General features: G+C 51.5%; 1 protein-coding gene across 2 annotated transcripts; it reads left to right on the top strand.

Moving 5' to 3' along the window:
* The first annotated feature begins 2,896 nt into the window (after positions 1 to 2,896).
* Positions 2,897 to 12,375, top strand: Sncb (synuclein beta). 2 transcript variants are annotated; one of them, XM_048792032.1, is made up of 6 exons: positions 2,897 to 3,179; positions 3,813 to 3,942; positions 7,150 to 7,179; positions 7,391 to 7,509; positions 11,443 to 11,532; positions 11,907 to 12,375. In XM_048792032.1, exons 2-6 carry the CDS (start codon positions 3,822 to 3,824, stop codon positions 11,937 to 11,939), a joined length of 393 nt encoding a protein of 130 aa, XP_048647989.1. In that variant the 5' UTR covers positions 2,897 to 3,179; positions 3,813 to 3,821; the 3' UTR covers positions 11,940 to 12,375. The 2 variants fall into 2 exon arrangements, with proteins under 2 accessions (XP_048647989.1, XP_015343931.1); XM_015488445.2 differs by having other exon boundaries at positions 2,903 to 3,179; positions 7,150 to 7,191.
* Positions 12,376 to 14,708: the final 2,333 nt, after the last annotated feature.

Raw genomic sequence — 14,708 nt, 5'->3', positions numbered from 1 at the left:
GGCCACCCTTAGGGCTGCAGTGCCACAGGGTTCTGTTGTGTGGGGGCCTCTCCTCTTTTCGCTTTCCATAGACCCCCGACAATCGCCATGCCTCCCATGGCGACAGCTCCCACCTCTCTGCCAATATGACTCCAGATGCAGTACTCTAATAATTTGGCTTGGTCTGGCTCAAGGAACCAATGGTTAAAGCTTCAGGAATTTGGGGAGCCAGTTGTCACTGATTCCCATGGTTCCCAGCAGAAGCTGCTACCACCAACACCACCTCCTCTCATCAGAATAGACTGGCCAATTTCTGTGCTTCCTCCTGGCACCAGCCTCAGGTTCCATCCAGGGTGATAGGTCGAAGGCTGCGTGTCAGCCATGTGTCTGGGCTAAGGGAAGACTGGGAAAGCAGGTATCTGGCATTGTCAGTCCTCAGAGGGGACTGCTTCCTAAGGTAGGGCACCCCCAAACATCGGAAGTGAAAAAATCCAATTTCCCTTAAAGCCAAAAATAACTCCAGCTTTCTGCCACGCCAGTTTTAAAAATCATACAGGTAAATACTCTCCAAGGCAAAAGAATAAAACAGCCCAAAGATGAAAGGTGGTAAAATTTAAAAGTTCCCCTCCTCGAGCCCTCTCAGTCACCCTTCCCAGAGGCAACTACTGTTTGCAGTTTTTTTTTTTTTTTTTTTTTGGAAGACTTTGCAGATTAGTTCTTCAGAGCCTCGGGTGGGATGAGGAAGGATGGACTCTTCACTGGGGCTGGAGATGGGGAAGGGAGTGGAGAATGCAGATCGTGCGACAGTGAGGGGGGCACTGGTGGGCTGGTGTGACGTACCCTGGGGGACAGGTCTTCTTCTCTGAAACCGTCTGGGTGGCAGTGTGGACATGCGTCTGCACCCGTGTGTGTCGGGGGGTCTGAGCAGGCGATTGGTTCCAGGACCCTCTGTAGATACCAAAATCAGCAGATGCTCAAGACCTATAAAATGACAAAGCACTTGCATATAACCTACACTATCCTCCCATGCTCTCTAAATCATCACCAGATTACTCATAACACCCAGTACAATGTAAATGCTACATAAATCGTGGTCACACTGTATTATTTAGGGAATAATGACAAGAAAATTGTCCGTTGTGTTTAATACAGATGCAATTTTTTACTAATCATTTTTGTTCCATATTTTTTTTAATTTTTTTTAGTTGTAGGTGGACACAATACCTTTATTTTATTTATTTTTATGTGGTGCTGAGGATACAACCCAGTGCCTCACATGTGCTAGGCAAGTGCTCTACCACTGAGCCACAACCCCAGTTCCCCGTTCCATAATTGTTTGAATCTGAAATGGGAAATCTCTGGACATAGTGGGTCAACTATATGTATGTATGTGTATATACGGTGCCTGTGTATAATGTATAGTATGGGATAAGTATATGTGTATATACCAATATATACTTATATATTAATATATGATTATATTCTGAGACGTAGAAAATTATATTTTTATTTGGCTTCTTCAACACCTGTTTAGCATCCTGCTTCTCTCACCTAACACCATATTTTGACACATTCCCATATCAATACACATGGGTCTACCTCATCCTTTCTAACCATAGCATAGCATCTCACTGGGTGATTGAACCCCAATTTAAATAGCCAGTCCTCTACAGATGGGCACTTATATTCTTTTCAGTTTTTTTTTCTTTTGCTACAATAAACTGTGAACATCCCTGCACAAAAATCTGTGTGCACTTTGTGAGTAGAGATCCACAGGATAAATTCCTGGAAGGGGAGCTATTGGCTCAAAAGGAACATGCACTTATGCTTTGGGTAAACATTGCCAAATTGTCTTCCAAAACCCTGTGCCAACTTGCAGTCCTACCAGAGTCCTGTGAACATCCCCACCCCCAAACCTCATCATCTGCCTCTTATATACCCTGCATTTCTGGCCACAGTATGTTTGGCCATGTCATATTCATAGCCTAGAATTCCCTTCCTTCCTTGTCTTCTCATCTTTAGGGTCCCAACTCAGACATTGCCTCCTCTTTGCTGCCTTTCCTGAACCCCCTAAACTGTAAGAGTCCCTTTCCTTGAGAGTCCTATATTTTCTTAGAAATAATTCTATCATTGCACTGACTGAGGACTACTGTGGCATTCTATGACCACTTTTACAATCCCCACCATAAAAAGCAATCTTAACGTTCTCATTCTCCGTTCTGGTTTTCCTGGGCTGCTTTGCCTTTTAACTGTTCCAAAGCAGGTCTTACCTCAGTGCCTTTGCACTTGCAGTTCCCTCTCTATAGATCTTGCCTTCACCCACTTTGGCCTGGCTGTTTCTCTGGGGTCTCTGCTCTAATGCAACTTCTTGCAGAGGCTTTCCCTGACGACTCTGTCTCAAGCACTCCTCCTCTGGTCACTCTGTTAGGCCACTATTTTATTATTTTCGTAACACGTCTCACAAGCTGTGAAATGATTTTGTTTGGTTTAAGAGTTGATGCAGAAGCATCTATTTTCCATTCTGCCTCCCATCTGCGCAAGCACGTATACATACAGAGGGGATCATGTTTTCCTTTCCTCCTGTGGCCACCCTCGAACCTGCACCCCTGCCTCAGTGCTCAATAAGCATACTTTGAATTAACCACCGTATTTTACAGAAAAAAAACTAAGCAGCCCAAGATCCCATAGCTAAATAACAAGCACAACTAGAATCAGCACCCAGTTGCACCTCAAAGCCAACCGCATTATTTCTTCCCTACTCTTAGCACGCCGCATTGTCCCTCCTCTCTCACCCCTAAAACACTACACGAATCTCACGACCCTGGTTCCCCAGCGGCGCGTCAGAGGCCGGTCCCTGGAGGCTCGTTGGCTCCGCGGAGATGTCACCCTCCCCGCCCCCTGTCAGTCAGACCGAGGGGGCGGCGCGGCCGCCGGTGGGGGGCGCTGAGCTCAGAGCTGCCGCAGCGCCGGAGCCGGAGCGCGCGAGCTAGCAGGGCGCTAGGAGCACCCGTGGTGGCAACGCACCCAAGACCCGGGCACCGCTGCGCCCCTGCTCAGGGTCCGTGACTGTAGCTCCTGATCGCGGCCAGAACCCCCACTGGCCCCGAGCCCACCCCAGCCCGGCCTAGCCGAGCCCCCGCGTCTGCTAGCAGCAGCCTCCGCAGCCGCCGCTCCAACCCCAGCCCGGGCCCTGCAACCAGGTGAGGCGGCCGCGCGCCGGGGAGTGGAACCGGAATGGAGAGGAGCCTCGGGTGGGATGAGGAAGGATGGACTCTTCACTGGGGCTGGAGATGGGGAACGGGGTGGAAAATGGAGATCGTGCGGCGGTCACCGGTGGGCTGGTGTGGACGTACCCTGGGGGACGGGTCTTCTCTGAAACTGTCTGGGTGGCCGTGTGGACATGCGTCCGCGACCGTGTGTGAGGGGGGTCCGTGCGCGTTTGAGCGTCTACATGTCCTGAATGTGCACGTGAGCGTGTCCGTGGTATGTTTGTGTGCATGTGACCGTGTCACTCACTGTCTTGTGTGTATAGGCAGGTCCCGAGTCTTCGCGCCGCCGAGCGCAGCATCCCGGTTCCGCGGGGCTGCAGCTTGCAGGGCTCCGGATAACCGAGGCGGTGGCTCCTCCCGCGTCCCCGGGTTTCAAGGACGCTAGGACTCACCGAGGCCCTGAGGCCTCGCACGGGGGACTGGGACGAAGTGGGAGAGGATACGGGACCAGAAGGGCGCCCTGGTCTCAGGGAGGGAGAGGAGGGGACACCTGCGTCCCTTGGGAGGGGCTGGAGTGAGGATGCAGAGCCAGAGCACCGGTTCCTGTGTGTTCGTCCTCCCCAGGCCGCCAGGATGGACGTGTTCATGAAGGGCCTGTCCATGGCCAAGGAGGGCGTCGTGGCCGCAGCCGAGAAAACCAAGCAGGGGGTCACCGAGGCAGCAGAGAAGACCAAGGAGGGAGTCCTCTACGTCGGTGGGCGAGGGGCGGGGTTTCGGGTGTCCCCCAAGGGGAGGAGGACAGAGTCCTCGGAGGGAGTAGGGGTTCTGGGCAGAGGAATATGAGTCAGCAGATGGGGCGGGTCAGCAGGGGTCACTGGGGACACAGCTTGCCCATTGAAGCCTGGGTCAGTGACAGACCAATGGAGTCAGGGAGTGCCATGTGATGAAGCAAGGATTCAGCTGAAAATCCAGGGGGCCAATGCAGTGATTAAATCAGAGAAAGCAGAGAGCCTCCTTTTTCTTATTCTTGTTTGTTATTCATAACAAGCTACCTGGTGTTGAACCCCTACTCTAGGCCAAGCACCGTGTGAAATAACAAAAGACCCTATACCTCATTTAACACTCCCAGCCCATTCCACTGATGGGGAAAACTGGGGCTCCCGGCTATCTAATTATCTTGCCCAAGGTCACACAACTGGTAAAACCTGAAGCTGGGGTTTGAACCTACTTTGATAGACTGGGAAGCCCCATCCCTCCTCTTTGGACTCTCCTTCCTGTATTAGTATGGGCTCTCTCCACCTGCCTCCAGGGCCAAGTGGCTCCCCCTGCTTCCCAGTGCCTATGGGTTCACCATTGCCATCTCTCCACCTGTCCACCCTCCTTGCAGCTGCCAGATGGAGTCAGGAAAAAGTCCAAGTGCTTAAAATCTTCACCCTAAGTGTAAAAGGAGCTTTAGAGTCATTTGCATAAAGAGAGGAAAGGCTGGAAATTGATGTTTGCTGATTTTCTTAGCCCAGATGGTGATTCAGGACTTGCTTGTGGGAAGCAGGTATAATTATCCCCTGTTCAGGCTCAAAGGGGTTGATAATTTGCCCAAAGTCATGGCAGATTTGGATTGTGCTAATCTTAAAACTATTTAGTGACCACCTACTATGTGACAGGCATTGTGTGGATGCTGGGGATTTATTATGTCTTGATGGGGATAAAGAGCATTTCAGTAGTGGAATTTTTGATATCCAAAGGCAGAAATGGGGAATTTTTTTCTTCTTTCAGTACTAGATTGAACCCAAGGGCACTCTATCATTGAACTTCACCCCGACCCTTTCAATTTTTTGAGACAAGGTCTTGCTAAATTACAAAGGCCAGCCTCAAACTTGCAATCCTCTTGCCTCAGCCTCCCAGGTAGCTGGGATTATACACATGTGCTACCACACACCTGGTTAGGTTCATTTTTTGGATAAGATAAAAAGAGGAGATGACATTTGAGCTGAGCCCTTCATAATAAAGAGCCAAGTGGAGGGGAGGCAGAAAAGGCAAGTGGGATGGTCTGGAAAGCCAAGGGCAAGAAGCAGTGATAGGAGATAAGGTCAAGTTTGTGGATGAGAGTCAGTTCAAGAGAGGACCAAGACACCGTGCATCTTGGAGCACGCCTGTAATCCCAGTGGCTCAGGAGGCTGAGGCAGGAAAAGATTATGAGTTCAAAGCCAGCCTCAGCAGTGAGCCCCTAAGCAACTTTTATTTAGAGACTCTGTCCCTAAATAAAATATTAAAAAGGCCTGGGGAGGTGGCCTGGTGGTTAATTGTAAGTGTGGGGGGAGATTGTAAGCAAGAGACTGACATGATCTGACTTCAGATTAGAAAGGCCTCTCAGGCCCCTGGGGATGGAACAAATTACAGGGAAGCCCACTAAGAAGTAGGGTAGCCACCAAATGAGTGTGGCAGTGGCGACGGAGACAAGGAAAAGGCTTGAGCCCTGGCCTCCCTTCTGCCTCTTCCCCAGTCCTTTCACTCCTATTGACCCCTCGCACTATTCTCTCTGCAAATAGACATCCCCCCAAGCCATGCTGCCCTTCTTCTTAGATTGGTAACTTCTGTTCCTCCCCCTGCCCAGAAGCCCCCCATGAAGCCCAGTCCTCACACATTAAAGCCTCAGCTCAGCTCCCTGGCACCTGGCATCCCAATGCTCTTCATTATCCTGCCTCAGTTTACCTTTCTAGCTTTGCCTCTCACCATACCCATTGCTCCTAGCATGAGGACTAAATCATGCCTCCCTGAGTCTTGCCTGCATGGTTCCCTGAGCCTGGATCACTCTCTCCAATCTCCTTCCTGAATATCCACCTGTTCATTCATTTCTCAAGGTCCAGGTAGTGTCCCCTCCCACTTCACACAACCCCTGGAGGCTGGAGACCCTCTCACCACTACTTGAGGTTCAGAAATTGAACATGCTCTTCTCTTACTTCCTCAGACAGTGAGCCGCTAGCCCACTGCCTGGCTCAGAGCATGTGCAAACCAGGCACTTGTGGGAGGAATGAGGGGTGGGCATGTAGCCCATGCTCTGCATCTCCTGATTCCAGAGGACCTTAGCCCTGAGAACCCGTCTTCCCATGTGGACCCCTGCTCCTCTCCCCACATGCCTCAGCCTGCCCAGATGCCCATTTCTGAATTTATCAGTGGTTGTCTGGGTTGCTAAATTCTCAGCATGAAACACACCCCACTCTCTCCCTGTAGGACCCTTGCAGCAGATCAGGCCTTCTTACCTTTCCCAGTGCCCACCCGCTATTTTGATGTGACCAAGTTGCTACCCTCCTGGGAAGGCACGGCCAGTCACAATATGCATATCACCTTTAGAACCACCCTGCGCCTAAGACTCCCCATTTTGGCCAGAAGGAGGGCTTTGACCCTTGATAGGAAGAAAGAGTCTAGAAGAAATGGAGTTGGAGGCAGTGGAACATGAGCAGTCTTACATCAGGGGTACCAGGGACACTTTTCAAAACTCATAGTCCCCCAGCTCCACCTGCCTCCATCCTGGGCTAAAATATTTACAGAACAGAGTGGGTAGCAGGAGTTTTAGAGTCAGAAAGGCCCATAGGACTCAGTCACTTATTGGTTACAGGGCCCTGACTAAATTCGTTCCCATCTTGTGAAATAGGGACAACAGCATCCCCCTCCCAGGGCTAGGGAGAGTAATGCATGAAAGGGTGCAAGTCACATGCTTTCCACAGTGCTGGCACTCAACCAACATCCCCTGGGAAGGTGGTGGAAGTGAGGTGGGACTGGGAAACCTGAGAAAGTAGGTATGGAGGGCTCAGTGTGGTTAGCATGGGGGAAATGGGGACCCAAGAAAGCAAATAGTGGGATGGAGGTACTCTCTATCACCTGGGTCCCCCTGTCCACCATGTGCTCTGCTGGCTTCTGTTTTCTCATTGAGACTCCTTAAATGTGTTCTTTTTCCTCCCTGCAGGAAACAAGACCCGAGAGGGGGTGGTACAAGGTGTGGCCTCAGGTACCCATCCAGCTCTGGCACAGCCCCTTCCCTCACCCAGCCTGTGATCTGGCTGGGGTACAGAGGGCAGGAGGGGACTCCCAAAGCTTCTGTGAGGGGTGCTCCCTGGGAAGGGCATGCCCTGGGATATTGTGTGGGGACATCTATGCCTCCTTCACCCTGGCCCCCAAATCCCTTCCTCACCCCCTCCCTGCTCCAGTGGCTGAGAAAACCAAGGAGCAGGCATCACATCTGGGAGGAGCTGTGTTCTCTGGGGCTGGGAACATCGCAGCAGCCACAGGCCTGGTGAAGAAGGAGGAGTTCCCCACGGACCTGAAGGTGAGTGATCCTCCCTCCCCCCGCCCCCCCTCTCTCTCTTTCTCTTTCTCTCTCACACACACAAGGCACACAAATAAACCCACCACCACGTTCCCCTTTGCCCCTGCTAACCTGGGGAACAAGTGTCTTTGTCTCCTGTTCTGTAAGACTACACTAGGCTCAGCTAGGAATGAAGTCCGAAGGTCTACATGGGTGCACTGCATCCATGGATGTAGCTGGCTGGGTGTCCCCTGCTTGCCAGTGTGATCCAGACCACTTCTGGCTACATCTGCCTGGGCCACTGACTGTTCATTCATTTCTTTTCATGGAACAAAAATCCATGGAATTGTTCTAGAGGTTCCCATGTGAAAGGGTTCCTCCATTTGTGCAGCTGATGTTGTAGCAGGAGAAGACAGTAAAACCCAAGTCCATAAATAAGGTGATTTCAGACAGGATAAGTGCTATGAAGAAAAGACAACATGGATGGCACATGCCTGTAATCCCAACAGTTCAGCAGGCTGAGATAGAAGGATCACAAGTTCAAGGCCAGCCTCAGCAACCTAGTGAGGCCCTAAGCAACTTAGTGAGAACCTGTCTTGAAATAATGGATGTAGCTCATGGTAAATTGACCCTGGTTAAATCCCCAGTACCTCCACAAGGAAAAAGAAAAGATGATGTGGGTGATGATATAGAATCAAGAGAAGAGAGGGCTACTTGAGGAGGGAAGATATCTTCTCAATATCTCTGAGAAGATGACGTTTGAGCTGGCACCCAAGGGAGGAGAAAGAAGATGTGCAGGAATTATATTTCAGGCAGATAGAAGCAGTGAGGCAAGTGTGAGCCATGATGGCGTCAGAGTGGTATGACCTGTCTGTCACACATTTGTGCACATATGCTTCCTCAGTAGAGTGGTGGTGGCTACTCGTGTATGAATGGAGACAGAAGACTTCATTAAGACACCCCATAAGGAAAGAGTGGTGAGCTCCTGAGCCCCGTGGAACTGGGTTCAAATCCCAGATCCACTACTTCCAGGCTCTGTGGCCCTGGATGGGTCCTATCATATCTCTGAGCCTCATTATCTGCCTGCAACATGGAAAACAAACCCAATAGTACTCTTAGGTAAATTTGGGATAATATAGATCAGAGATTCTTAAACTCAAACATGCACAGAATCATAGGAGGCCAGATGAAAATACATAGGGTTGGCCCCATCTCTAGAATTTCTGGTTCAGTAGATCTGAGGTGGGGCCCGAGAATTTGCCCTTGATGCTGATGCTACAGTTTTAAGGACCACACTTTGAGAACCATTGAGATAAAGAGAGCCTGGCTTCCATACAGCAAGTGCCCAGTCATGGTCAGGTAAACAGTGGCTGTCTACCTGCAGGAGATCATGGCATCACAGGTGTGCAGAGAAGTGTGCCCATGACAGTGTGCCCTGTGGTCCTAACCACGTGTATACCTACATCCCTCCTGTGGGTGCCCCTGTGTATCCGTGGCTGTAGGCGTCGGGCTCTTTGTTCAGTGTTGGGCTGGGTGATCAGTATGTATTCTGTGACCATACCCATCGGGCTGGGGAGACCCCATACACCCCCGACTCCAGACATTTTGCACAGTTGGTTCCTTCCTCTGTTAGAAGTCTGGGTCTTAGCTCAGAAGTTCAAGTTTCAAGTTCTTTCCCTGCATTTACCAGCTGTAAATGGGAACTCATGTCCCATTTCCAATAATTATGTTAGCACTAATTGCTCCCATTCATTGATCACTAGACATTAACACGGAGTGACTTACCAAATCTTCACCATGTCCCTTTGAGGAAGGTACCAAACTAGCCCATTTTATAGCTGGAGGAACTGAGACTCAGAAAGGTGAAGGGACTTGCCCAACATCCCAGTTCCTGCCCACTTCCTTTATGAGGTGGTTGGGAGGATACGCTCAGGTGCTGGCCCAGGACCAGGGTGTGTGCTGGGTGCTGAGGTGCAGAGAGAGGCAGATGGGGGCCTGACCTGTTGGCCTCTAGGCTTTTTGTGAAAGGTCTTTGCACAGAATCATCTCTCCAGCCACCTTTCTCCCACTGGTGTCTGTGGACACATCAAGGCTGCTTTCTCAGGGAGGTGAAGATCAGGGTCATGATCCAAACAGCAGCTCTTTGAGGCTCCCTGGGGTGGGGGAACCTGTTTAAGCTCAGGGTCAGCATTTCTGAGTCTCCAGCTTCCAACATGCTTTTCCTACGTGACCATGAAGTCCTCGCCGTATTCCTTCAAGGCACACGGCATCCTCCTTCCCACCCCAGGCTGCTGTGATTAGAGGTGAAATGACTTGTCTAATTCCAAATCGCTAGTGAGGCCAGGCTGGGATGTGTTTTTATGTGACTGGGGCGGGGGGTACAGGGGATCAAAACCAGGGCCTCACTAATGCTGAACACATATGCTCTACCACTGAGCTAAACCCCCAGCCCTTAAATGACTTTTTATTGAAGAACAACATACATGCAGCTCCATGAAATTTTCAGAAAAGGAATGTCCCCATAATGATCAGCAGCCAGCTCAAGACACAGAATATCAGCACCCCCAGCCCCTCCTATTGTGCTCCCTTCCAAGTCCCTACCCCTACGGCTGAGACTAGGGTGAGGCAAGGGAGGTGTGGGGGCACTCACACATAGGGTCTCCTTTGCAGGATTCTGGGAGCGAGTGCCTCCCTAACACTCACCCTATGCACCTCACTTATCTTACCCCAGTCCTGGCCCTACCTAACCCCCTCCAGGGGTTCACACTTCCTGACTTCTGTCACCACAAATTAGTTGTGGTGTTTTTAAACTCCACTTCAGTATCATAAAGTGCATGCTCTTCTGTATCTGGCTTCTTTCATTCAACGAGAAGTTCTTGAGATCTAGCCCTGCTCTTAGAGGTGCCGTCATTCTTCATTCATTCTTTTTTTTTTTTTTTTTTTTTTTTNATCCCCAGCCCTGGTATTTTTAAAACTGTAGTTTTCACCTGGATTCTTTCTGGTCAGAGCTGGGTAACTTGGGGCAAACTAACATTTCCCTACCTCCTGGGCCTTGGTATACCCATCTCTACAATAGGAAGAATAAGCCAGGTCAGGATCTAAAACCTCATATACCCACAGGGTCCACCTAAACAGGTACTAGAAAGGAGTGAAGCCACCTAGATAGTGCTAGAGCAATTAGAGTGCCAATATCTCAGGGCCAACTGAGGGTCCCAGCTGTGTGCTAGCCCACATAGGGTTTTGTAAAGCCACACAGGTTCCCTCAGTTGTTGTGTGTGCACATACATGTACTCACCTGCAGGAGGCCAGCCATGTGCCTAGCAGCCCCCCACATGCATTCCCGCTGGTCTGTGCCCATCTGGGCAGCAGATGCAGGGGGGAGGGGAGAGTCTTAGCTCACACATCCAAGCAACACCATGAGCTGTTGCTTCCAGCTTATCTTAAAATAGCAACAGCGAAGAAATCAGGCCAAGCTTGGCCCTGGGGGAGGGATGATGGAAGGTGGCAGGGGAATGGCTCAGAGCCCCTATTTAGCCCTGTCCCTGAGTCTCCATCTCCCTTCTACCCTGGAGGGGAGTCTCCAGGGTTCTGTCTGAGTTCCCCATCTGGCTCAGAGCCAGACACAAAGGAGCTAGGGATAAATGGGTGACTTGGTGTGCTGTCTATCCCCCTACCCCACCCAGTCCAAATGATAGATATGGAAGAGGCTGCCAAGTGCTGGAGGGAGGGGTGCAGAGAGTCTAGCACCCCCTCCACACTCTCAGCTTCAAGGCAGGATTTGAAGGGATTTCACCCTTCACACCTCCACCCTACTTCTAAGTTGCTCCAAATAAACAATTTAATTAAAAATTCTCCTTGCACTGCCAACCCCACGTAGCCTTCCCCATTCTTCCAGCATAGGATTTTAGGGGTCTCCTGGCTGCCCTCACCAGCCCTACCCTTTTCTGCCCTCAGCCAGAGGAAGTGGCCCAAGAAGCTGCTGAGGAGCCGCTGATTGAGCCCCTGATGGAGCCAGAGGGGGAGAATTATGAGGAACCACCTCAGGTGAGGGGGTGATAGGGTCAGGCGGGGCCTTGGGCATCCAGGATGATTGCTGCCATCCCTAACTGGGGTGGGTGGTTACTGGCATGATAAGGTTGGGCCAGGGGGCTTCAGCCTTTGCCTCTTTTAGAACCCAGGCTGCAGGAGGTGGGAGCAGGGAGGGGAGGTCAGATGGGGCCTAGCATTGAGCTCCAGGCAACCCCTGCCTAGGACTACCCAGTTATCCCCTACTTGGGGTTCCTCCCTTGGCCAGGGGGAGGCGCATGCATTGTTCCTCCTCGAGGGTTGGGGATCTGGGGGCCAAAGTTTGGCCACTTGGTCTCCAACCCCTTCTCCCATTTGCTCTTCTCTACTCCACCCCCAACTCTCTGATGCAGGAGGAATATCAGGAGTATGAGCCAGAGGCGTAAGGGTCCAGAACGGCCCCCCACCAGCAGCACAATTCTTTCCTTGTCCCTGCCCGCCCCCCAGAACCAGGGCTGTCCCTCTACCCCGTCCCCCAAAACACGAGATCTTCCTTCTGCTCTGAGGAGCCCTCTCAGAGCCTGTGTTTGTGTCTGTCTGTCTGTCCTACCTGCCCGCGTCCAACCCTGGGGCGTGAACCCGGCTGGGGCTGGGGCTGCAGCTGTGGCTGAGAGTCTCTCCTCACCAGTGTTGCCCCTTCCTGCCCCTCCCGTCTGGTGTCTGCGTGGATGTCGCATGTTTTATGTATTTTTAAACAAAAATAGGAAAGCGACCGCTCCTCTCCCACCCTGAAAGAGGCTCTCCGAGGGACCTCCGGGCAGCCCCAGAGCACCCCACCCTACTCCCACATCACACCAAGAACTTTTTTTTTTTTTTTTAAACCAAAACCAGGAGCCAGGCTGTNGGGGGGGGGGGGGCAGAGGCAGATGGGCTTCAGATTTCCAGGCTGCTCTTCACTCGGTGGAGTCTAGTACGCTTAGCCCACGAAGCTGACCACCTGAGACCTTGGCTTCTCCGTCTCCCGCCCGTGACCTGGCCGGGGAAAGGGGACCCCACAGGTCTGAGACAAGCAGTGGACTGTGAGATAGGAAAGTGGTTTGGGGCGCCACCTGCTGGGCTGTAAAGAGCTTTCTGAGGTGCGGGGTCAAGGGGAGCTCCACGCCGCAGAGGCAGCGCGGGTGCGCGGATGCGCACGCTCGCGCAGACCAGCGTGCACGTGCCCGGTGCCTGCACTGAACCCGAGAGTACGAACCCTAGGCAGCCGCACGTGGAGACACGCGTGTGCTCTCGCAGCTGGATACGAGCCACGCAGAAACCTTCGGAAACCAGCAGCGCAGACACAGAGACATGTTAATGCGCACACAGCCCTGCTCTCACCTGCCCAAAGCAGAAAAACAAAAACAAAATCCCTAAGCAGGCGGGAAAGAGCCATTGTCCCCCAGAAGGGGACAGAGCTCCGGTCTCCATCCCTCCTAGAAGGGTGCCTGAAAATTTTGAGGTTTCAGCTGAAGAGTGCGAGCCTCGATAGAAATGTAGGAAAGCGGTCCGGGAGCCCTCGCCGGTCAGGACCGGCACTAGGGGGCCCCAAACACCGCCTCAGAGTGAAATAGAAGGGGATGGAGATACTGCGGGTTCTGCGCAGAGGCTCCGCCCCCGCCAGCACGAAAGCCCAGTCTTTATTGGCGCAAAAACTGCCGTTCCTAGGCCTCGCCCCCATCCGTGCATCGCCCCTGCCCTCTTTTGCTGTACAGGCCCCACCGCGTCCTGCAGAGGCTCCACCCCCAGTGTGCCGGAGCCCGCTCGGCTTTGCCGCAGAGGCCCGCAACCTTGACTGCGCACCCCGCCCATTTTTATGCTTTGGTAGATCCCTGTTTCTAGCCGAAGCCCAAGCCTTACCCTCCAGCTGCAAAACTGCAAGCTTGATTTATTCAATAAGTCCGAAGTATTAGCGTCTCTTCCTACCTGAGTTATTGCAGGCGAGAGGCGAAGTCAAACCTGGGAAGGTCATGAAGCTGGAGACCAGTCTGCTCCCGTCACCTTGGTCTGCTATGTAGGGGCCTTTATGCCCTGAGGCAGGAGGCATCTGACAGACGGAGGGTGTGTGTGTGTGTGTGTGTGTGTGTGTGTAGAACAAACTGGTGGCTTTGGATTTTGTGATTCTCGTGAGGGTGCAAGGAGGAGCTCAAATCCCTTTGGGCTGAATTAAGACATTACTTACAACCCACAGTCCTAGGGGATTGCAAACTTGTGGCCCTTGGTTGAATTTGGCCTCTAGCTATGTTTAATTTGCTAGCACAAGGTTTTAAACTTTAAAAATTTGAGTATCTGCTGGGCACGGTGGTGTGCCTGTAATGTCAGAGACTAGAGAGGCTGAGGCAGCAGGATTGAAAGTTCTAGGCCAGCTTCAGCAATTTAGCAAGACCCTAAGCAACTTAGTGAGGCCCCGTCTCAAAAAATGAAAAGAACTGGGGATGTAGATCATTGGTTAAGCGCCCCTGGTCAATCCCCAGAACCAATAAATAAATAAATAAATAGATAGATAGATAGATAGATAGATAGAAAGAAAGAATATCTTTGGGTTGAGCACACCTTTTCCATTTTGCCATAGTCCTTTCCTTATTGTATTACTCCTATCCTCTATTTTCATGAACAGCTTGGCCTCTAAAGAAGTTTGCAACCTCTGATCCAGCGACCAGCACCTGATCCCCATTTTTAGATGACAAAACCGTATTCACCATCTGGTCTGTGGGGAAATTTATTCCTCATTCCCGGGCGCCAACCCCTACCTACACCTGGTCCTACTGAGAATGGTTCTGCTCAGAGACCAATGTTCTCGTCTGCCAGGGTTACTTTAAATGCATTCCAGGCACAAGTCCAGAAGCATCAGCAGAGGATGCCAGGCCCGTGTCAGAAGGCAGTCCTGGCTGTGTGTGTATGTGTGTGTGAGCCCACACAGATCATGGTCTCCTCTCATGTGACAGGCACAAAATCATTTCCCAAGGGCCCAGGCATGTGGTCCTTAACTCCATTAATTTCACTTGAAGCCAGCTTCAAGGCTTCTTTGTTATTTGCCCCAATTTGTGAATGAGGAAATGGAGCTCAGAGAGGTAAAACCACATGTCCTGGTCATCTTGCTGGGAAGTGGCAAAAGAAATATTGAGCCCCAAACCTGAATCCAAAGCCTAACACCTTTCCAAAATGGGCTTTCTTTGGCT

The sequence above is a fragment of the Marmota marmota genome, unplaced genomic scaffold (genome assembly GCF_001458135.2).
Source record: "Marmota marmota marmota unplaced genomic scaffold, marMar, whole genome shotgun sequence".
In the NCBI taxonomy this organism is placed as follows: Eukaryota; Metazoa; Chordata; class Mammalia; order Rodentia; family Sciuridae; genus Marmota; species Marmota marmota.
Note: the sequence above shows the minus strand (reverse complement) of the source record. Positions and strands in the feature narration are given on the sequence as shown.